This window comes from Pochonia chlamydosporia, chromosome 4 (assembly GCF_001653235.2).
Source record: "Pochonia chlamydosporia 170 chromosome 4, whole genome shotgun sequence".
Lineage (NCBI taxonomy): Eukaryota > Fungi > Ascomycota > Sordariomycetes > Hypocreales > Clavicipitaceae > Pochonia > Pochonia chlamydosporia.
In genome coordinates this window covers 663065-687073 of record NC_035793.1, presented here as the reverse complement: position 1 = coordinate 687073, position 24009 = coordinate 663065, and the positions used below count along the sequence as shown (strand labels likewise).

General features: G+C 50.9%; 6 protein-coding genes across 6 annotated transcripts; 4 read left to right on the top strand and 2 right to left on the bottom strand.

Moving 5' to 3' along the window:
* Positions 1 to 315, top strand: VFPPC_17884 (hypothetical protein; the record flags this gene model as incomplete). The annotated part of the gene is made up of 2 exons (XM_022429558.1): positions 1 to 18; positions 67 to 315. The coding sequence occupies 2 exons, from the start codon at positions 1 to 3 to the stop codon at positions 313 to 315; spliced, it is 267 nt and encodes an 88-aa protein (XP_022285388.1).
* Positions 316 to 972: 657 nt separating this feature from the next.
* Positions 973 to 3384, bottom strand: VFPPC_07627 (inorganic phosphate transporter PHO84; the record flags this gene model as incomplete). Its single annotated transcript, XM_018286454.1, has 6 exons — positions 973 to 2007; positions 2067 to 2553; positions 2609 to 2658; positions 2718 to 2850; positions 2905 to 3136; positions 3204 to 3384. 6 exons carry the CDS (start codon positions 3382 to 3384, stop codon positions 973 to 975), a joined length of 2118 nt encoding a protein of 705 aa, XP_018143096.1.
* Positions 3385 to 7490: 4106 nt separating this feature from the next.
* On the bottom strand, positions 7491 to 9217 carry VFPPC_07625 (homoserine O-acetyltransferase; the record flags this gene model as incomplete). The annotated part of the gene is made up of 3 exons (XM_018286453.1): positions 7491 to 8535; positions 8642 to 9032; positions 9172 to 9217. 3 exons carry the CDS (start codon positions 9215 to 9217, stop codon positions 7491 to 7493), a joined length of 1482 nt encoding a protein of 493 aa, XP_018143094.1.
* Positions 9218 to 10304: 1087 nt separating this feature from the next.
* VFPPC_07624 (tho2 protein) lies at positions 10305 to 17632 on the top strand (the record flags this gene model as incomplete). Its single annotated transcript, XM_022428574.1, has 4 exons — positions 10305 to 13871; positions 13933 to 15081; positions 15136 to 15221; positions 15280 to 17632. 4 exons carry the CDS (start codon positions 10305 to 10307, stop codon positions 17630 to 17632), a joined length of 7155 nt encoding a protein of 2384 aa, XP_022284364.1.
* A 1161-nt stretch (positions 17633 to 18793) lies between these two features.
* VFPPC_14275 (siderophore esterase IroE) lies at positions 18794 to 19805 on the top strand (the record flags this gene model as incomplete). Its single annotated transcript, XM_018292044.1, has 2 exons — positions 18794 to 18954; positions 19037 to 19805. 2 exons carry the CDS (start codon positions 18794 to 18796, stop codon positions 19803 to 19805), a joined length of 930 nt encoding a protein of 309 aa, XP_018143092.1.
* A 2162-nt stretch (positions 19806 to 21967) lies between these two features.
* On the top strand, positions 21968 to 23847 carry VFPPC_14274 (hypothetical protein; the record flags this gene model as incomplete). The annotated part of the gene is made up of 4 exons (XM_018292043.1): positions 21968 to 22010; positions 22144 to 22300; positions 22364 to 22790; positions 22849 to 23847. The coding sequence occupies 4 exons, from the start codon at positions 21968 to 21970 to the stop codon at positions 23845 to 23847; spliced, it is 1626 nt and encodes a 541-aa protein (XP_018143091.1).
* Between the last annotated feature and the right edge of the window lie 162 nt (positions 23848 to 24009).

Sequence of the window (24009 nt, the reverse complement as noted above, 5' to 3'; positions counted from 1 at the left end):
ATGAAGGTTCGATTCCCTGTACATGTCGTGATTTCAATACACGCAAAAAGCTAACAGAGCTTGCAGTTCTTCGCAATTCTCGCCTTAGCCGCCGTTGCCATTGCCGCACCTGTGCCTGAACCAGACACAGCCGTCGATGTCGGCCGCAACTTCAAGTGCGACAACGACTACCTGACAAGGTTCTGTGGCGCGTCCAACATCGGGGGAAGATGTGTCAATGGACGATTTGATTCGGGATCTGACATGTGTTCAAACTGCAAGTGCATTTGGTATATTTGCGCCCTGTCCATACCTGCCGTGATGATGGGATACTGACGCTGTAGGCAGAGAAAAGAAGATATAAATAGCCGGGACGGGCGTCAATGAGCCGCCATGCTTCGTTGGCATGCTGGTCAGCCGTGAACGCCAAATCGCCCCCCCCCCCCCCGGATGGTATAGCTCATCTTGGAAGCGAGACTTCGTGTATACATTTTACATGTGCAACTCCAGCACACGAGGCAGGGGGTATATATATATATATTGTAATGGGAATCTCGTGCCGGAAACAAAAACCAAGGAAAATAGCTACTATCCCTGTATAGACGGCGTCGGGCCATATCTCTGACTGCCACTGAACATTTCTCCTATATCTATCCACATGTACATGGCAGCCATGAATTCTACTTGAGTCATCATCTTCTACTTGGCCCCAACAATATCAATCCTCCTTGACGCTCTCTCACATACAACACTTCTTGGGCGAGCAATTAGTTTCCAGCACCTACATCGCATGGCAAAGGAAAATACGTCTGCAGTAACTGTCACCGGGCATGTCTTATCATAATTGAGATGTTCATTTGTAATGTACGCTACTTCTATGCAAACAGTGCCTTCCAGCACAGGTATCTTGTCTAATGCACCCAGCCAAAACGCCAATAAACAAAGAGCCAGTCCAATATCGTAACATTATCGTGCCATGCTGCCCTCCCTCGCTTATACTGGTTTCAACAGCATTCCCACGTCATTCAACTGCACGCTGTTCGTCATAGGTGGTGTTCCACGGTCTATTCTGCCCCACCCTGCTCCCCATGTCGGCAGATGTTGCTCTGCCTCCGAAGAACCAGCTGTTGTGTCAGATTGCCTGTTCCGCAAGGCAATCTCGTTGGAGCCATCGCTGGCAACCCGTGATTTTCGATGTCTCCTCCAAAATTGAGATCGTTTGTGTCGCATATTCTCCGCCACCAGCTCAGGGGAAGCCATGATGTCGTCGCGAGGAGATCGATGGTGCTTGCCAAAATGGCTGCCGTGAGCCCGTGGATACGCAAAGCCCGCTGGTTGCCCACCGTGGAACGGGTTCCATGTTCGAATTCGCGGCGACCCGACCCTGATGCTGCCGTTGCAGCCAGCGTTATAGCTTGTTCGAGATTCGCCGGATAATTCCTCCAGCGTCAGGCCTTTCGTTTCGGGAATGAGGAGCGATACCAGGGTGCCAAGGAGCATAAAGAGGGCAAACAGTTTCAGCAACCGGTCGAGATAAGGCGAACAGGCGTTGCCAATGCATCCGGCGACCTGTCCGTTTCGAAGTAATGGTATGCTGATTCCTTGCGCGACGATCGCTCCAATCTTCCCCATTGCTGCTGAAAGACCATGCCCAGTTGATCGATATCGGGTTGGGAAACACTCGCCGGGAACAACGAAAGTAGTTGTGTTCGGACCGGCGTTAAAAAGGAACTGCCCCACGATATAGAGTGCCAACATTGCCCCTTCGCTTAAATAGTTAAGCCTGAAGCCGAGGACACTGAAAACAACGGTGAGCAAGAGAAATCCCAACACCTGCAATGGCTTGCGGCCAACGGTGTCAATGGTGAAAACCGCTGTCCAATACCCGGGTAGGGATCCAGCAGCCGTTAGTATGATCATGCCGACGGCCTGGTTGTACAATTTATGGTACATGTTGCTGCCACTGCCGTACCCGATGGCATGCAGAACAACGTTTTGATTCAAGCCCAACCCGTAGAATGCCAAATCCTAGACCCAGTCAATACAAGAGTCCACCAACCAATGCGAGCATGGCAAAAGAAACCTACCAAAAAGAACCAAGACATGGTCGTGCCGGCCAATACCTTGAAATTCTTCCATTCGCCAAAATAGGCAAACACGTCTGACCATGAGGCTCGGGGAATGTCGAGCGAGCTCTCGGAAACCTTCGACCGTGAATGTCGCCGGTCAAAATCACCGATTGATTTGCTGGATACGTAGGCTTTGATGTCCGCATCAGCCTTTTCGACGTCGTTTTGTACATCAAAGGTATATCGTGGGGTTTCGGGAATTGTGATTCGATAGTAGAGAGCTAGACAGGCGGGGATTGCACCAAAGCCGACTATGATTCGCCACGCGCGATCGGCGGCTATGCGGCAGCCCTCGTCGCATTGTTCTTCATTGGGGATGCGGATAAACGACGATTTGAATGCTGCGGTTGTGACAAGCGCGACAATGGCAGACATAAGTTGCCCAAGGCCTTGCATGGAGAATACGGCAGCAACCATAGCGCCTCGCCATCGCGTCGGGGCAAATCTGGAAATCAGTTAGGAAAAACGTATCCATGTGCACATGAGAACAGGTCACATACTCGGACGTAATTACCGATGAGAGAGGGTAGTCGCCTCCAATGCCGATACCCTTGTGTGCCGTTAGAACTCGCAGGTCGAAACGGGTACGTAGTCTACCCGAAAACTTACCATGAGCACTCGCCAGAAGATCAGGAGCCCAGCTGAACTGATCGACGGGCTGGATGACACTAAAGCACAGCTAAAAGTTCCAAAAATAATAATAGCCAACTCAATACCATACATTCGTCTACGGCCCAGAGCACTATTTCACTTGTCAGTAATGCATCTACCCAGTGTTCTGTTGAAGATGACTTACTCAGCAAGCCAGCCAAACAAAATCATGCCCACAACGATCCCGGCGCTCGTAGAGGCTTTCAAAGCCTGACTAGTTGTGTCTGGTAGCACGCCATTATTACCGCCAAAACCATTGGTAACATCGTTGCCAGTCCAGAAGACCATTCCTAGTAGAGTTGTTATAAGGTTTATTGAAAATATGTCATATGAATCGAGAAGGAAGCCGACTCCAGCAACTACGATCGCCCTGACATCTACAAAGATTATTAGCCATGCTCACAACGCTGGCCACCACGTTGAACAATAGGTGCAAGTACGTACGGTATAAACCAAACGGAACCTTGTCGATCTCGGACAATGCCAGTCGGCGGCGAAGATTGGGATCGGATATATGAGAATAATCGTTGTAAAAGTTATGAAACGCCCGGTTGCCGCCATATGTGCGTAGGCGACCACTAGGCGTCATAGGAGGAGGGAGCATTTCGTCCACGGAAGCAGCCATGTTTTCTCGTGCCGAAGTCGAATCAACGACGGAGGCTGCGGAATTTCAACACAGACGACATGAGGCAGTAGAAAAAGATTGTTTCCTTGGTAGTTGTGTGGTGACTAACACAAATCGATCCCGTAGATACCGGTGGCTTGCTCGTGAAGGTTGGCGCTGTTTGCTATGATGCGAAATTCCGGCGTATACGGAAGAATGGAATAGAAAAAAAAGCCGCTTTGCCCAAAATTGCCTCCTCTGTTGATGGTTTCCTGAATCGCAGGGTGGGTGATCTGGCCGTAGCCACGCCTCTGCTGGAGAAAGGTGACCAGGATGGCTAAAATGGTTCGGCCAGTGCGGAGTTGGGGTCCGTCGGAGCCGGAAATCGTCAGTGCTGATGGTCTGCTGACGGGCGCTTCTTTGAGGTCGGGGCCGTTGCTCAAAACGGCAGGATCAATAAGCACGATTCGAAATTGCTGTGCTCGGGGTGGTGAAGAATAATGAAGAGAGGAAATAGGTGGAGGGAAGGAACGAAAAGTCAAGTGAGGAAAGATGTTTCGGGTCGACTATGCAGCGGCATGGACGCCGTCTGTGGCGACGACTCCGTAGTGGAGAGCGAAAAGGCACCAGGCACTAGTTGCGGGCGAGAATTGGTCACTTGGCTGTAGGCATGGAGTCGCGATTGAGAAGGAGAAAATACCCCCGTCATTCCAGAAGCCTAGCTCCGCTTCGAAAACAGACGACTGACTAGTAGCGTGTTCCTTGGCTGGCCTCGGCGTGTTGTGCAAATGTCAGAGATGGCACGGTGACCAATGCGGTGATGACAGGCTTGGGTGGTCCAAGCGAGTACGAAGCAGACAGGTAACCGGTTCTAACACACAAAAAGAGAGGCCATTCGGTAGTTCCTATTTCGCACCAGCCGGACTCATGGGCGAGGAGGAATCTTGTGGCGATCAACCACGATTGGAACCGGTAGCCTGGGTTTCGTCAGCAGGTGGCCCTTAGTACTGCGTCGGACTCTATGCTTTACCCGAAAAGACCTGGTATTATACAAGCAACAGGGGGCTAGGCTCTTTCTTTTTCAAAATTAATAACAGAACCAAAAAAGAATCCCAGAATTGGACGAGTAGGAGGACAAAGAGGGGAAACTTGGGTCCAAGGAACCATGGAAAATGGGAAGGGGTGATGCTAGGTGTGGTGGGGAATTGTGTATCAATTACTGGGGGGAGGACTCGGCGAGGAAGGAGCGAAGCACACGTGCAGAGTCTTGGACCGAATGGAATGGCAGAACCGATGCAAAACATGACGACAGGAAGCGAGACCTGGTACTCTGTTCCTCTCGCTCGCTTGACGGGCGCACGAAGATTCCGTCACCTTGTTTCTGCCAAATGATGCAGCTCCGGCGAACTTAGAGCTTGCATTGCACCAGTCAAAGTAGTCGAGTCTCAGTCGTCAGACCTGCCCGTCGCATTTCCGGAGCCGACGAGGTTGCCATGTTGTGCCATGGTGCAGCCATTCTCGAAAGAGGACCAAAAGGAGACATGAATTGGCGTATCAAATGCCACTCTACGCCTCTGGATGCCACTCTCACTCTCCAAGGCTGTTCATAATATCAAGCGTGGCTCAAGCTGCATCCAGACACCGACCAAGGACGCCTCCATCAAAACCATCCACACCAACAGCTGCATGACAAGCATCAACAGAGTCTTCAGCAATTCACTTACAGTAACAACCTCCAAATATCTGATGCCCTCTGGAATGCGACCGAAGCAACAGGAGAGGCAGGCGTTCCGCTTACGGGCCATCCAACAAGGAGCTAGTCACGCAATTCATACCGAGGCGTTTCGCGAGCCAGTCAAACCAAGCAGGTGGCCACAGCATGCCCGCCCAAAGGCACACAGTGAAGAGCCAAAGAGGGGCGGCTTTTCTATCCTGCTGTCTTGTGGCTTACGCCATATTCAATGTTGCGACCAGGGCGGAGAAGAAACAAGGGTCTTCCTCAAACATGGCTTCTGGCACCCTTCCAGAACACCAAGCGTCTCCGGCATGTCCTAGGATCCGTCAAATCACGTTGCTAACCGAGCCCATCAATGACTTGTCAGGTCCTACAACAGACCCGAAGAGTTAATCTCAATCCCTGGTCCTGCGGGCGCTCCCAAAGCGCAAGCCTTCTGTGCCAATGCCTCTCCACGCTCAGCGGGAACATGCCATGCAGAATCGAGAACTGATGGGTATCGACAGTGGCTTTGGGCCACCGACCGAGTATTTGGTCCATGAATCCAGCACCTGTCATGGACAATCCATTCACCAACTCATGCCTGACTAAATTTGAAGCCAAGCCTTCCATGATGGTTGACTGGCGAGAAGTGGGATTCCCGCCAGTTTTTCACCTGTTACTTGTCCACTACATTTAGGTGTCGTACTGCCAGACTCAAGCCCTGGCTTGTCCATGTGGTTCCTACCTTTCGGCCTTTCGTCAGGTTCGCCCTTTCAGCTCGCCATCATTCAGTCGGGTCATTTGTAGGTACGTGCTAGCAATTAACTTGAGAGCAGACCTTTGCCCTATCTGTGGCATTCACCTTGTCCTCCAATTGATTCCTGGCCACTAGAAAGGTGCCAATGCCACGTTGAGTTGGCCGAAGGCTTCCCTTACTGCAGGAAACCCTTCTGCTGACCTGGGTGGGTGGGATGCTGCTTTGGCCTGCCAGAGACAAGCCTCACGAGTCGTGTCTTCGGCGATAAGCGCTTGGACCATCACTATGATTTGATTCGCATAGAGGGTCCCTGCGGATCTGGATGCCCGAAATGAACAAGCTTTCGGAACAAGTATGGAACGGAATCCCTTGTTGTTTACCAGCCCATCCTGAGATCTGGACACCATCGATCAGGAGACAAACAGCGCTTCACGACCCTGCCACTCAGTCCCGTTCGTGCATCGAATCCGTCACTTCCATCCTTTTGTAGGCAGCATGTCGTTTCTGTGCCTTGTCCTCTCGGAATGCCTCTTACCGAGCTTTCTTCTTCTCAATCCACAGCCACAAGGCGCGACTGGGCCGGCCGATCCCCCATGTGTGCGCCACCCCTAAGGTTTGTTCTGCTTGAAGATTGATACAAAATACCTACGTACACTACCATCCTCCGCCTGTTCATGGTGAGCTCATGGTAAGCTCATGGTTTGGGTGCAAATGTTCCTCGGTTCGTCTATCACCTTGCCGAGCGAGTGTCTTCTCACCCATTGTGTGATATTTGGGACTAAACCTTGCCTAGAGACTCGAAGTCCCTGTCCCCACGAAACACGGCCGTTTGCCGGCATTTGAAACATGAGATCCCGCGGTAACTTCTTTGCATTGGTTAAGTCGTCCTTCAACATCACACAAGGTTCAGCAGAACATTCGTTCCTACATGTCATGACAGTGTCTGTATTGCCCAAATGCGGGAATTTCCGTAGGTCTGCCTGGCGCCAAGTCCCCCTCCCTTCCGTTTGTCTAAGTGTCGGTCCGCCAGCAAACCATGGACCAAATTAGAATTGCAGAAGCGGACGAAACTACGTGGGGAAACTCTGCTTCAGGCAGGTCGCATGTCGCAAATAGGTGGACATTGAATGTCTAACACCATGACGGGATGACTTCTGTTGCTAGTGACTGACATGTTCAGTTCCACTAGGATTTCTCCGGCGTCATGCGTGACCTTCGAGTACTGAGCAGTGAGAATTACTGATTGGCTAATGTTATGAGTTGAGTGAATGGACGCTTCGGCGATCCGTGCTGTGGTGTCACAGTATGTGCGACATGCATGATGTAATAGATTGAGTGCCGTCTATCGCGGACAAGAAAATTGACTCAAATGAACTTAGACCCATTGGAGCACTTCTGTTCGATGCGAAGTACCTAGGTACTGTGAGAACGGATAGGTAGTCGATATGAAAAATGATAATTCCTTGTTGGAAGGTATCTATGTATATTCTCCTCTCCAACGTTCATGCTGTGTGATCGTTCGTTGAGCCCCCAATTTTACTCATGTACAATGTACATGCTAGTACTGTAATAGATTGCCACTCACATGGATATGAAACCCGATATCCACAAATTTTCCCACATTGCCCCAGATGTCATCGTTGGATGTGTGGCCTACCACGCCGTTATGTCTTCCACTTCTGCCTCTCCAAATGTACTAGACTTTGTCAACTCGCCTACGCCAGCTTCCTCTGGTGCAGTACCCTCCTTGTTCATAATATCAGGGAGAACTTCTTTGAGAAATCCCAAGATGTACTTGTTCACCTGCTCAAACTGCAAGAGGAAGGCGTCGTGGCCTTCAGGACTCTCAATTCTTTCGAGTCGAGCGTACTTGACATGCTCAGCAATCTCTTCTTGCTCAGCAAAAGTGAATAAACCGTCGCTTTCAATGCCAAGAACCAGCGTTGGTTGCTCAATCAAAGCCAAAGCTTCCCCGATAGTGTTTGTCCGACCTCTCGATACGTCGTGAGTGTCGAGCTTGCGAGTCATGGCAATGTAGCAGTTACTGTCGAATCGTTTGACGAACTTGGTGCCCTGATACCGTAGGTACGACTGTGCTGAGAAGTACTTTGACTGCGGCAGGTTCTCTCCCCCCGTCAGACTCTCGTTGCCCTCGCCCCCATTTCTCTGCGGCCCATGGAACTGGGGGTCCAGTGACTCTGTTGGGGGAGGCGTGGCAGGTTTGCTACTCGGTGACCCACTGGCCTGACGCGAGATGCTCGTCCGCTTGATGTTGTGTCCATCGTTGTGAATATGAAAATGCGCTTCTGAGGGAGTACTTGGTCTCGGTCGCTCGCGAATGGTTTGAACTTTGGATGGATCAGGGATGTTGCGCCCGAATCGGGATTCAAAAGAGTTGCGGCTTCGATATGTCAGCAATGCAGCCATGCGAGCTGCGCCTAGCCCGGTCGCTGGAGGGTCGTCAAAGGGATAATATCCATCGTCGTATTTGGGGTCGGCGTAGATGCTTTGTCGTTGTGCTTCGCCCCAACTGATACCCCATGCACTGTGTCGGCTGGACGTGGCGATAGGCACAATGCATCGAATATAGTCCTTGCCAAAATAGGCCCATTCTAGAACAAACATGCCTCCCAAGGACCCGCCGATGACAGCAGCAATTTGCTTCACCCCTAATTCATCCAAAAGGAGCTTGTGCAGACTGCAAAAACGAATTAACACCAATGTCATCAAAATTGAGCTGCGTAAGGGAATACACTCGTCGTTCAAAGAGCTCAGGAAGGCCATAAAAAAGAACGAGTACTTACTTAACATCGTCACGGATGGTTGTAAGTGGGAATTCTGGCCCATAGTTGCCCTTGGACACGTCACCATCCTTCGCTGTTACAGGACTGGCGGTACCATATGGACTGCCCAGACTGTTCATACAAACTATGAAGAATCTCGAAGTATCAAATACTCGTCCTGGGCCTCCAAGCAAAGGCCCCCACCAGTCGCTCACATCGGCACTGCCTGTGAGAGCGTGGCATATAACCATGGCATTATCGCCAGTGTCATTGAGCTTTCCTCGTGTTGTGTAAGCTACCGGGACATTGTGAAGGGTGATGCCGGATTCCAGAGTAAATTGTGGAATAATTGCTATCTGTTGATCCGGTATCAAGGTAGCAAAGGGATTCTCAGGTTGCGACTGCGTTCTTTCTTACAGGTATTCAGTCATCATTCTTACATGTGAGAGAAACGTGGGGTAGAGGGACAGTAGTGGCTGGCTGCAACATAGACGCCAAGCCAGACAAATCATGTATGCAATGCATTGGTCCGGAGGAGAGAAGGTACTGACCATAAACTGCTCTTGAGCTGCCATTTGCAGGCTCCTCTTGGGCCATTTTGTTTCGGTTGAAGGTTAGAGATGTGGCTCAGCTCCGACAACGGACGTCGAATTCAGCACTCTAGGGCAACTTGTTTCAATGGCAAGCAGTCCTACCACCTCCAGGTTCCTCCAGGTTAGCGGATAGTGGTGCTCTAGAGACTGGATTAACCAGAGATAGTCCTTGTTCAATTAATGGAACGGATAGCTGGCAAAGAGATGGGGAAGACAGTCTCGGTTTGGAGTGATATAAACTTCGTTGGTAGAAATATGACTCTCCACTTAGTCAAATCAGAACACTTGAAATTGATGGCGCCATGACAGCCCATGGTTCTTCCAGCTTCGGCAGCTCAGAGGGACTCGTTGCCGGCCAGAGGACCAATGATCAGCCAATCAGATCCAACCAACCTGAGCTACGGCTGCACCTCGGACTGGCGCAAGAGGACGGCCACAGTCCTATCCGCAGGTACCGTTTATGAATCACGTGAGTGATCATGTGGAGTCGCGACGTCGCTGCTGCAGGAATTGTGCCTGGATTGCAAGAGAGCGTTTGTTCCAAACTGCTCCTGGTGGAGACTCCAAGTGCAAGGCTGTACTTTTTGGCGACTCCATGCCAACGACGTGAGCGTGGAGCTCTTGATCATCATCCTCACCCAGCATCGTGGATGCACTGTCGCTTGACGCCAATCCCTCCAGCCTTCCTTTGACGAGCATTGGCTCAAGGGGCTCGGGCCTTCTACTGGAGAGACTGACATCAGTTCCTGCGTCAATTGCTACACCACCACGCACGATTTCTGCTGGATACCCGTCCTAGACTTCCTTTGACTTTTGTTTTCCCGTTCGCGACGGATGCTCTGAATCTTTCTTTGTACTGTTATTCACTAATTCTTTTTCACGGCTCGCCACAGCCACTACACCGCGACATTACACACCGCTACGGATTTACCATTATCATCGACTCAGCAACCCGCCTCTCCGAGTCGCGCCGTCGCTGTCCTGTCGAGAGAGACTCCGTCCATCAATCGAGCAAACTCTATCTAATACTTTCTCAGCACAAATGACCTAGTTATCTTCGCACTCTGTGTACATAACTTAGTCTGCGAGCCATGCCCCCGAAACGAAAGCGGCCTGACCGGCCCTCTGGCGATGGAGGCAGGCCGTCTCCTCATAGACCCGGAGATACAAATCTGGCTCAGCACGATGGCCATGATAGCTCAGCTAGAGGACGTGGAGCGCGGGGAGGACACTTCTCCCACGGCCAACGCGGTGGCTTTAATCGCCGGGACTCGTCTCAAGGATATGGGCGAGGAGGGAATGGTCAACATCACAACCAACAAAACCACTCGCGAAACCAAGGACATGCACAACCTCCCTCGCCTGCCAAACAGCCCCCGTCGTCACCATCAGCTTCTAGACAACCTCCTACTGGTTCCTCTCAGTCGCAGCCTTCGACGCAGATTAGCTCCCCCCTAATGACGAAGCCATCTTCTGAACCTACGCAACGACCAGTGTCTCCGGTTCGATCAAATTATAGGTACGAGAATCTTACGGACGACAAAGTACAGACGTGGGACGAGCGCGGTCGCCAAGAAATTATCCAACAAGGCGTACAAGCCCGAGATGATGTTGATATCACTGAGTTGTCGACGCTCTTTCAAGAGTTTATCCAGGCCGTGGTTGAGCAAAGGCTGCCTGCGTCCGATGCGGGGGCTTGTATCAAGGAAATCCTAGGCGACGAAAATTCAGATATCGTTAAGGACGCTTATGCATTTGCGCCGCATACTCTTTTCCTCGATTCTCTTGCTATTATTATGGACAATGACTCTGGTTTATACCGGCCCACTCTCCGTGAATTCTTGATAGCCACACAGGTCTCTCCAGCCTTGATGCGCCAGATCTTGGATGCTCCAATCTTGCAGCAACTGGGCTTGATTCGAGACAACTTTGCTAGACTAGGCGTCCGTCAGGCTACCAATCTCTTATACAGACAAGCAAACTACAACTTGCTCCGTGAAGAAACGGAAGGTTACTCGAAACTCATTACGGAACTCTTTTCGACGAACACAGTGACACCGCCGCCTCCCGAGCTAGCTGAGCAGACGTTCGAGAGGGTCAAGGGACTTATCGGTACCTTCGACTTGGATGTTGGCCGGGTGCTTGATGTCACCCTTGATGTTGCAGCCGCAGTCTTGATAAAGCAATACAAATTCTTCGTCAAGTTTTTGAGAGTGAGCTCTTGGTGGCCGCGAGCTCATTTCAAATATGACACAATATATAATGGTGGGCTACCGCCATGGGCGGACCCTGCCTATTTGCAATGGACTGCCACCGAACAAGATGAGGAACGGATTACGCAGCAAAAGACGGCCAGGGATGTAGCCTTCTGGGATCGTGCTAGGGAGGTACATCTCGGTGCCTTTTTCGAGCTCGGCGGCAGGCAAGTGAGCGAGGCAGATTTGGAACAAGCCAACATCACCAATGGCCGGGAAACGAAACAAGAGGCGGATTTCGAACAGCAGTGGATGGAAGAAACAAAGACATTGCCTCCGCCGGGAAATCGCGTCGCTGCACAACTACTCGGGTTCAAGCTGCTCTTCTACAACTCTGAAATGCGCGACAAGTCCGACGTCCTACCGGCGAACCTGCTGTACTTGGCTGCTCTGCTGATTAAAATTGGGTTTCTCTCTCTTACTGATCTCTACCCGCACCTATCTCCTCCGGACGACAATATGGAGAAAATCCGCGAGGCTGAAACAGAGAAATTGGAGCAGGAGGAACGAGCAGCCCGCGGTGGAGGAAGGATGAATGCGCTCTTGATGGCCGGTGTTCTCCCTCAAGGCGACGACGACAACCCGAACGCAACAAGTGTACCCAAACGGGAAGCTCCAAAGAAAGCTGATGCGGACACAAAGCAAACGACCAAGGAAGAGTCTGAAGCTAAGAACAAGCTACCAGAACCTTTGGAGCAGAAAGTATCACTGTTGACCCAACTGCTCACAATTGGCGCCATCCCTGAATCATTGTTCATTCTTGGGAGATTTCCTTGGATTCCAGAAGTTTTTCCTGATATCCTCCAAAGAATACATCGCATCCTTCATGTCAGCTTGGAGAAGGTTTACAACGATGCTCGGCCGACAACAACGTCTTTAATGGACTGCCCCATCAAACAACTCCCGGATATTGATCAATCAGGAATGCCAAAGGGCAGTGTGAGACTCCACACACCACCACCAAAGAAGCAATGGCGTTGGCCTTACCCAGAGAAGTTCGATGTCAACGAGAATCAAAACTATCGCTTCTATTGGGACGAATGGGCAGACAACATCCCGGTGTGCCAGACTGTGGATGATGTGTTCACATTGTGTAATACCTTCTTGAATTTGTCCGGTGTCAATATTGGCAAGGATGAAGCCCTCTTATCGAAACTGGCCAGTATCGGCAGTAAGAGCCTCGCGGATGACGCTTCAGCAGCAAATCTTGCCCGATGGCATGACCTCCTGCGACGACTAATGCTGCCAGCCTTGAGTCATACCAAAGCTAATGCGTCTGTGGTCAACGCCATTTGGGATCTTCTGAGACATTACCCCTTGACGACACGCTATTCCATGTACGCCGAGTGGTTCGAAGGTCAAATTTCCAGACTACCCGCCATGAAGTCTGCCTTTGCCCGTGCCACCGCTGACACTCGAGGCACGATGAAGCGCGTTTCTCTGACCAATCTCAGTGAAATGGCCAAGCAACTTGCCAAAACGAGCTACTCATCTCCTGGCATTGTTTTCCGCGTCGCTTTTGAGCAACTGGAATCATATCCAAATTTGATCGAGGCATTCGTCGAGTGTGCCAAATACTTTACAGATCTGTCATATGATGTGCTCATCTGGTCTTTATTGAACTCATTGGGCAAATCACGAAGTCGAACACAAGCCGAGCATGCCTTGACGACCAGTAAATGGTTGCAGGCCTTGTCGAGATTTTCCGGCAAGGTTTTTCGCCGCTATCAAGTTCTTAGCCCAACCCCTGTGCTGCAATATGTCAACGACCAGCTCTTTCGGGGCAATTCTACCGATCTCATTATTCTCAAAGAATTTATTTCGTCAATGGGCGGTATCGTGGATTCGGTGGACTTCACTGACTACCAGGTGCTGTCCATGGCCGGTGGCGCATGGCTCAGAAGATATACCCTCATTCGGGCCCAAGATCGACGTTTTGACAACATCAAGAGCTCAAAGCGCTTCATGCAAGCTCTTGTAGATTCCAAATTGGCAGCTCAGCTTCTCCTGAATCTAGCACAATATCGACAGGCTGCGATATTCAAAGTGCCAGACGATGAGGCACATATCAAGTTTCTCTCTTCCGTTGTCGATGACTCCCACCAAACCTTGATTCAATATCTCGATCTTCTGTGGAGTAACCTGGATTCTAGCACGTTTGATGCTATTGTTCCGTCCATCTCTGAACTGATAAGCACATACGGTCTAGACACCAGTTTGGCTTTTCTGATTGGCAGAACCAGCCTCGGACATCGAATTTTCCCTTGGAAAGGAGGCAAAAACAAAAAGAAAGAACCTAATGCAAAACCCATCACTGACAAAGAGGGTGACGTTGATATGCCTGCTCAGGGCGAAGAACCAAAAGACCCAGAATCTCAAGAGATTGGAGAGAGCGAGGAGCAAGTACGTGTTCCCGTCAGCATCATTTTAAAGCGAAAAACAAACGTAAGCTAACATAAACTAGAAATCCGAAGATGTGTCGCTTACTCGCACAATGGTCAACAGCCTCCAGCCAATTATCGAATCGGTTCAATCAGCTGTTCGACCTGAAGTTTGGCAGAAGATTAGCCCAGAGCTCTATGCTACATTCTGGGCGTTGCAATTGGGAGATATTTGCTTTCCAGAAGAAATCTACGTTCGTGAACGCCAGCGAATTATGAGTGAATGGCAGACGCTTTCAAGTGACCGATCAGATATGAGCAGGAAAGGCATTGACAGGAGGACCGAGAAACGGAAGGAGCTCATGGACTTGCAGGGATATCTCCTTGACGAGCTTAGCGAGCATGGGCTTCGCAAAGCCAAGTGGAAGTATTTCTTGACAAGGCAGTTTCAGACATCCTTCCCAGACGCAGCTGCGAAGACTGACAGTGTCTCCGACATCCTTTTAGAGCAATGTCTTCTTCCCCGTGTTCTGCTTTCACCTGCCGATGCAGAATACACATTCCGCTTCGTCAAAGCTCTTCATGAATGGAATGCTCCCGTCTTCAAACTCATGTCACTATACGATCGACTTTTCAACGCCAACCGACTCAGATCGCTCATTTTTACCTGCACTGTGAGAGAAGCTGAATACTTGGGTCGCTTCTTGAAGCTCATTTTGGAAGACTTGTCCCGATGGCATAAGAACGAGCTGATACAGGGCGACAAGGACGACAAGGCTGCAAAACATGCCCCAAAACTTGGAGCGTACGACAAGGAGGGGAAGGGAACTCCTGAGCAGCCTCACTTTGGATTTGCTCTCACTGTCAACGACGAGGGCAAACCTGAAACTTTTGTGGAACACGCACAATTCAGAGATCTTTTGTTTAGATGGCACAAGAACTTGAACATGGCACTTAAAAACTGCCTGGGAGGCTCTGAATGGATGCATATCCGAAACGGTATTACTGTTCTCAAAACCGTTCTAGACTTCTTCCCGGCAGTAGATTTCATGGCAACTCAATTCACCACACAGCTACAGAACATCACGAAACGGGAAGCCGCTGCAAAGACTTCGCCTGATAGCGAAGAGGGTGGTCGCGTCGACCTCTCAGTAGCGGCTCAGGGTGCCATGTCCGAGCTACAACGACGGAAATCAAAATGGGTCATGGTGCAGGCTTTCCGACAGAACGCAGTGCGTGATACACCTATAATTGAATATCCTACAATTAAGCTGACTTGTTACCAGGTTGCCGGATCTCGACAAGAGGCTAGTAAGGCATCCGCCACTTTGCTAAGGCCAACCGCCCCTGATTTCAAACCGCAGGTCGATAGGTATGTGGTAGCCACTCTTTCCCTTGTAGCTTGATGAACGCTAATCGCCCAGGTTTAGGACACCCAGCGCTAAGCATACGACTGCGGAAGAGGAAGATGGAGAGGTCCAAGACAGGGAAGCCGTTCGCGAAACGAGTGGTGCCCCTGAGAAGGAGCTGTTGCCTCCTAAACCCGCTGGTAGTGGCCGAGATTCCTCAAAACACAGTGACACAGCTGGGCAATCTAGGTCATCGACGCCAAAACCCGGGAGTTTCAAGAATGAACCCCGAGCCCATAAACTGCCGGATCGGCCATCCCACAACTTGCCCAGTCGGCCTGACGTTCCCATACCTGGACACTTCACACCCGAACGCTTCCCTCAGTCGCGGGGTCACGATCGTCGGGACGGTCGAGAAGCTCGCGGCCCTCGGGATGGACGGGAAAATAGGGATAATAGGGACACGAGAGATTCCCGCGACGCCAAGGACCATAGAGAGTCGCGACAATCTGATTCTGAACGTCCTGTACGCGGTCGCGACTTTGCAGATCGTCGCTCTACTGACCACAAAGAGGAGAATAGCCGAGCAGAGCTGCCACCCCGACCAACGCAGTCAGAGCGCGAACGCACACATCGTGAACCACGAGGTAGCAGGGCTCATGATCGTCCCCAAGAAAACTCAGTCCCTGACCCCGCTCCAGCGAGCGACGCACATGAGCCTGCGATGAATCCTGAAAGAGCAGCACTCTTTGCTCAAGATACCCCAGACAGATCGTCCCGTGGAGCGGACATGGACCGGTCATCCCGGGGCCGTCGACAGGGTGGTGGTGCAGTTATGGACACCATCAATCCGGAACGAGCTGCTCTTATTAGCGATAGAGATGACGGCACGCATAATGCTCCTGGAAGGCTCAACAGAGACGACGGTCGCGAAAGAGGCGGCCCGCGCGGGCAGTCCCCACGGCGCAACACTCGGCATGGCAATGAGCAGGCTTCCTCTGCCCCTGGTGCTCGTGACGAGCATCAGAGCCATAATCTTCAAGACCAACGTCCCAGTGGGCGCCAACATCGGGACCGATCCCCTTTGCCAGGAAACTTCAGAGGAGATCGGCCGACAGATCGAGAAGGAGACAGAGCTCATCCCGATACTCTTCGTGACGGCTCTGGCTTTCACCGATCAGGGCCCCGCCCACAGGAGCCCGAAAATCGGAAACCTTATCAGGACCAGAACTATGGACGTCTCAATCCCGTACCGCAACCCCCTAACGCCGAGATTCCGTCCGGTCCACGGGGCAGAGGTAGAAACGCAAGCCGTGGTGGACATGGACAGCCTTCTCTGCCAGGTCGACCTGACAACCGGTTTGGACCACCAGAAACTCCACGGGCGCCGTCACCTGAAAGACATGGCCCGCCTACTGGTCCGTCGTCAGGTCGAAACCGACGGGGTTATGACTCTGGCGGTGGACCACAAACCCCAGCTGGTACTCCGGCGGGACCATCAGGTCGAAATAGGAATTTCAACCAGACTAACGACAAGCCGTCACCAGCGAATCTAAGCGGACCGTCGACGTCTGGCGTACACCCAGACCGGCTGGCCCAGCTTGGCGGTCCTCCTTCCGCACCTCAAGGGACTCAGCGCCATCACAACCAGGCAGCAAATACCCCTGATCGACCACAGCCCAGCTCAAGAAGCGGACCTGGACCCGATGCAGAAACACCAACGGGCCCTGCCGGAGGTGATCGTCCCGGCCGGGGTGGTGGTAGAAGGCAGCTCGCAGGAATTAACAGTACTCTCCAACAAGCCCATGCAAAGATGCCAGAACCACCACGTAGCGGGGGAAATCGTAACAATCAGCCACGACAAATGTTGGGCAATTCTGACATTCAGGTTCTTGCGGGTGGTTCGCCAACACCCACCCCCAGCCAAGAACGTCAAGACACAATGTGGGGGTCTTCCAATGGAGGTGACAACCAAGGGCGTCGAGACCATGACCGTTCCCGAAGCGATCGTGAGAATCGATCCGAAAGATCTAATCGCACATCACGCCGAAGTAGCCGCGAACGCGAGCGAGATGGCAAAGATCCCAGCCAAGGTCGAGACAGGCGATCGGTGGGCGGCCCGGACGCAGGTGGAAGTAGGGAAGAGCGCGAATCCCGTCGTCAGCCGAGGGACTCCATGGGCCCTCCTCCGCCCAGCAGTGGGCGAGACAACCGACACAGAGGAGATGGCCCGCCTGCGGGAGGCAATTGGGGAGCAGAGGACTGGAGTGGTAACAGAGGTGGAAACGGCGGCGGCCGAGGAGCAGGCCCACGGGATGGGTCGAACCAGCCTGGAGATAGGAGAGATCATCGTGAAGACCGTGGACGAAAGAGACGAAGTGAAGAAGGTGTGGGCAACTTGACGAGTGAACGCGAAAAGCGACCTCGACGATAGAGCGCACGACTGCAACGGGAAATTTTGAATGAAAACAAACCGGGAGAGGGTAACCTGCAGGATGCAAAGACATAGAAGGGCAAAAGACAACGGTGAATGAATGAGGAGGCATGTTGCAACATGCCGTCGACGTGTACGAGAAGCAGGCGATCCGAGAGAGCAAGTCGAAGACATGGAATAGCCGAAACACTGGGAGAGCCACGGGGTCGTCAGTCAGTATGCCATAAGTTGAGGCGTTTGTTGGTCAACATCATGACACATATTTGTTTTCTTTTTATTTACGATTGGTACCATTACAAGACAACTGCATTCAGCTTCAACTCTCTGCCTCTTTTTATCAACTTGAGCTCGAACCTCCTTGTGGGGAATCTCGCAACTCCATTTGCTATGAACAGGAGGTCAATGTCTCTGTTGGTGTCCCAACTATGACATGACTACCCCGGGTTTTGTCTGGCTGGCCATAAAGACAGCTGCAATATGTATATTTCAACGTGAAGCCACATGCTATCTTATTTTTGTACATCATAACTGGGAGCTAGTCAGAGGGGATTCAGGGGCATCGAAGCATGGCGATTTTTTGGAGTTTTGGGAATGTCTGCAGCATTTGCAACTACATTGGTCATTGATGTGGAGTTGGCGTTTTTGATGATCTAGAGAAAGGGCCTTGGTCTTGTAGATTCTGCATGGCGACAATCGCCTGTGTAGTGATAAGGAGTATATGGTATGGATCATATATGCTGTTGTTATTTACTTGACTGGTGGTGAAGCGTGCCCTAGACGTATTATATCCAGACTTAACTCGTATGGGGACCCAAGCCAGATGTGATCCTATCTTACAATTGACACATAAGCCAACTTGAGAGGGAATGAAGCCTACTTACTGATCATGGGTTGTTTCGGGTTGTGGGATGCGGAGTGGATCTTATCAATCAAAGATGACACCACTTTATCTGATCAATTTATTTGACCCCCATCGTAAGCCACCGTCTTGGCGCTTCTCGGACTATTTATTTAATTTTTCCCACATGCGTGACTCCACAGGAAAGGTGTCTTGTCATTCCTCGACGCGAGCTTGTCTTTGGGCCTTTTCTTTTCTTTCTACGGCTCTCTCCTTGGTGTGAACCATCCAGTCCGCTTCTGGGCTCGTACGCTTCGAAAGAAATGGTGAGCATGATGAACACTCTGGAGCAGGGGAGCCTCCCAAACACTTGTCAGTACATAGCGAAGTCGAATAGAGGAGACTACCTTGTTCAAATATCTTGGCCATTGAGTTGGAGCGTGGACAGAATACCTGCAACAGACGACACGCCGGTGTCATACGTGTAGGTCCAACCTGTCACCCTCATCAGAGTATCGCGCATCACCAAAGAGCAGAGTATGCCAACTGACTTCTTTTTACTGTAGCTATCTTGTCGATGGCAACGCATATTTCTTCACCGCCGCTGACATTGCCCGCCGGCTAGACTTTACTAATAACGCGAAAACCATTGTGGTTGGCGTAGGGTATCCGCCGCCCTACCCATATGTTTACGATTTGCAGCGTCGTGGACCTGATCTCACACCTCCATCTGTGGATGGACAATATCAGCCATTGTTAAACAGCAAGGGGGAGGCGATACCAGGTCTCACATGGGGAGAGGCAGATCAGTTTCTGGATATCATTCAAACGGATGTTATGAGCTTTGTTGAAGAGAAACTATTTGCGCATGTATCGTCGTCCGACGTCTCCATTCGGAAAGCACTCTTTGGCCATTCTTATGGTGGACTCTTCTCGCTTAATTCATTGTACACGAAGCCAGCGCTCTTTGACACGATTATCGCTGCGAGCCCAACGGTATGGTGGAATGACTTTTCCATAGTCAACTACCAAGAGAAACAGTTTCGTGGACGACCTCCGGTGGCTGAAGGTGGTCAAAAACCATCATTAATCCTAACTTGGGGATCAAGCGAAACAGAATTCCCAGCCAAGGAGAATTCTCGAGATGCACTGCATAAAGGAAATTGTGATCCGGAAGAGGAAGAGATGGAAGACAGCATGGCCGGATTGATCTCGCGTCTTGAGGCTTGTGGACATTTGCATACGATATTGACGTGGAAGTTCCCTGGTGAGGACCACGGTAGTGCTGCAGTTACAGGCCTTCAGCGCAGCCTCTTTCAGTTTCTGTTGGGTTAAAGGTTAAGTCGTGATTATCTAGTTTTTCGCCAGATGAATCCAGGAAGGCGATGCAGGCGGCAAACAGCAAATGAAACAAAAGTTTCTACAAGTCGCGTTTACATCAGGCATTCTGTGAGACCTACAGTGGGTGGTCAGAAGTATTTGAACGAGGGAAGGTATCGCATATCGCGTTGTGTGTTGCGGCATATTGAGCTGCGTTAGTGTATACTTGGATATGTTCAAAACCTTTGACCACAGACTGTACAGCGATGATTCTAATTTCTCGTGACAAATGCGAAATTTCGCGCGTAGCTGACTCGTCACTGCAACACGTCAACTTTTGTTCTCGATGAATTTACGTGAGATGGTCGACGGCTCTCAGATCCATTGTTTTGGGATGGCCCAACACAGGCCGGTTAGGTTGGAGCAATGAACCGGGTGTCTGGCGATATTTTTAGATGCCGTGCTTCCGAATGGCAAGACTCTGCGTCTGGAAATCTGCCTCAGCCACGCACTGACCTGAGGGTGGTGATTGGCACAAATGGTGCATAAGATCTGCCAAGCCATAGTTAGCAAGCACCCGTCAAGGTTGGGCCTCACGAAACAACCAGTTGGCCCTTTTCAAATAATTTGCAGCAGGTAGGCAAGAGGACAATGACCGTGAAACTGTCGAAAGCAGCAGCCTGCAATACTGTCCATTTTATCGCCAAACTGGTCCCAGCATGAGAGCGAAAACTGAAACACGCTAGAAAGCGTCTGGTGTGTCGATTGACTGCAAGTAAGGCTGGTGTTTGGTTTGGTTCCGAGTCCCACCAGACAGGATGTCGTGGCAATTGAGGGATTCGCAGCGGAGGAGGCTGTGCAGATTAGTGATCTTCAGATGCGAGTTCTGAGACGATGAGGCCTCTCCGCTTCCATTGACTGTCATGTGTCAACTGCATGCCCAGAGATCTATCTCATTTGCAGCACAGTCCGAGCATCCCGTCCATTTGGTCAACTCCACAATGAAAATTGCGCGGAGAAGGACCATATCCTTGGCAAGGCTCCAGCACCAGACTTGATGAGACCGGGACTGGTTCGCGAAGATGCAAAATGCTGTTTGCTCGAGGGAAGAGGCTGAAGTTGGGGTAGGCTGGTGGATGTGGCATCACGACCAGACCAGACGTTAATGATGACGCGACAATGCCGCAAATTGGAACCATTTGCTGGCTGTGTTGATCACGAAATGGCGCCAAATTGGTGGCAGAGTGGGAGGGCAAGTTGATCAGCCAGGAGAGATGGGATGCGAGGGCTGTGAGCCTATGCTGCACGTCATTGGCCACTAGCAGACTGGCGGCGCTACAAACAGCAAGAAAGGGTCGGGGCTTGGCAGGAACGACCCTTCCAATCTGACAAAGGCGGGAACAGCATGGAGTAAAGGGAAGGAACAAGTGACGACTGACGTCTCGACTGGCGCCAACCAGACCACAACCAGACCTCGAATGGCACTTGCGCCCCCCACTAACATTCCGTCACCCCGTCACTCCTTCCCGCGTTCAAAGAGAAGAGTGCCTGGTTTCTCTTAACCCCTGGTAGCCTGCTTCACACATTTTTTCTCCCATTGTCCATGTTCACTTTGCCCATGACTTTTTTGTGTCCATAGACATTGAACCGTCCTTTTTTGAATTTCATTGCTTTCTTTTGTTATCCTTTGGTTGCATCAATTCTTCCCACTCGTCCCGTTTTTCGTGCTTTCCTCGATTCCGACCTTACGACACGGCCGAGACATTTGTACGCCATTCTCGAAAGCAACGACATATAGCCTCTCTTCCCACCCGCTTGACAAGCCTGGGCGAGCATTTCGTGGTCAGAATATTGACACGTAATTTCGGCAAACGCAAAACATTACTAGAACCAGACACTTGCTACCGCAAGCAGAGCCGCGATAATCCCGTGCCGAGTCGTTTGACCAGAACATTTGTGACGGTCTACCAACCGAACTTTCCGCCCACGAATGACCTGCGCACCACTCAATGTCTGGACTATATCGACGAGCTTAAAAACGTCTATGGCACATATTTAAATCGCCTTCTCACCACTTTTTTCGCCCCTCCTTTTGATTGAGCCTTCGATATTCGTTGCCCCTGGAGGGCCAAGAAGAACGGTCTGCCAAGAGAACGCCACAGCCGTGTGCTGCAACCATGATGAATCTGACTTGCAACTCCACGCTGGAGGATATGAGAAGTACGTTTCGCCTATGCAACTTTGTTGTGAATTCCAAGGCTCTGCTGCAGATGCCATGGATTTGCACATTGCTTGACATTGTTACTGGAACAGCGATCAAGCTATTCCACCCAATACTAACACCATCATGCAGTATCTCCCGGCTCAGAGCGTTTACTAGTCGGGCCTCTCAACTTTCATGATCTTGCCCGAATCATTGCCGCATCATGCACACTCATTGCCACAGTTCTGAGTTTGTATCTAATTTGGATGCATGCTCTGCACTACACACAACCTCGTGAGCAGCGATAGTATGTGACCTGGCGCCTAAGCACTGGCATTTTATTTTGTTTTCTAACCCCAGCCTTTTTTAGTATCATTCGTATTCTTTTTATGGTCCCTGTGTATGCCATTTCTTCATATTTGCAATTGCAGTGGTATTGGCATGCCATCTACTTCCAAGTCATCTCGGATTGCTACGAAGCCTTCGCCATTGCCTCGTTCTTCGCCCTACTTTGCCACTACGTTGCGCCGGATCTACACAGTCAAAAAGAATTCTTTCGCGAATTGCGGCCTATCAAGCCATGGGTCCTGCCGATTAATTGGTTCGCCAAATGCTGTGGTGGCCAGCGTGGCATTTGGAGAACACCGAAGAGCGGCCTGACTTGGTTTAATATTATTTGGATTGGTGTCTACCACTACTGTTTCATTCGTGTTACCATGACGATATCCGCAGTTGTATCGCAATACTTTGAAAGGTATTGCGAAAGTTCTAACAGTCCAGTTTTTGGTCATATTTGGGTATGTATTTTCGATACGGACCTTCCTGGCGTTGAAGCCACTGTACTAACATCTTCAGATAATTGTGCTCAATGCGGTTGCGGTTACCATCGCCATGTACTGCCTTATCCAGTTTTACGTTCAACTCAAAGAAGCACTCGCCGAATACAAACTTTTCGTCAAAATTGTCGCTATCAAATTGGTTGTGTTTCTGTCCTTTTGGCAAGCGTCAGCCATCTCAGTTGGTACATCGACGCTCAAGATTGTTCACCCAAATGAAGTTATCGCATATCCCGATCTCAAAGTCGGTATCCCGGCCTTACTCCTCTGCGTCGAAATGGCCATGTTTGCGATCCTCCATCTCTGGGCGTTCCCATACTCGCCGTATAGGGCAGGCGCACCAAGGACGTTCTACCCAGTACCTGACGCTGACAAGGGCTCTCCTTCCGTCGAGAACGAGCGTCAACCACCTGCGGGTGGTTTCATGGGTTTCATGGCGATCTTTGATGCACTCAACTTGTGGGATTTTATCAAGGCATTTGGCCGAGGCATGCGATGGCTATTCTGTGGAGTCAAGCGCCGCAAGGATGACATCAGTTATCGGCTGAATCATGGCGAAGGCCTCGATATGGATAATTTGCCTGACAACAAAGAAGGTGGAAGTTCGTACGATCGCATGCGGCCTGCTGTTGTTGCCCCCGACACCGAGTACGACGAATACAGGCCTGCGATGCAAGGATATGGACATAATGCCGCCCTGCAAGCACCATCATATCACGCCACTGGGGTGATGGGGGTTGAAGAAAGGGCCGGTTTGATGGATAATGCCCAGCCAAACCCAGAAGCTCATTCATATACCGCACCACCAAGGCCTCAAAGGGAACCTTCGCCATATGAAGACACCTATAGGGTGAATCAACCTCATCAGTATCAACACCACCAGGACCCGAGTGGGATTGGAATAGCGCAAGCGCATGGCAATCCGTATGATGAACCGGATCGCAGGCAAGCTGTGCCGACCAATGCACAGGCTATGATGCAACAAAAATTATGGCATCCAGATACACACCAGCGTTAAGTATTTGGGAAGCCTGCGTCGTAATGTTTGCTTTGGTGGTGGTGCATTTATACAGCCGGGGATTTAGGGCCTGGCAGGATGGGGTCAAGGTTGGCATATTGCCATTTTCGGATTATAGGCATGGTCCTTGAGCATACTTTGTCATGATACCACGAGGCGTAA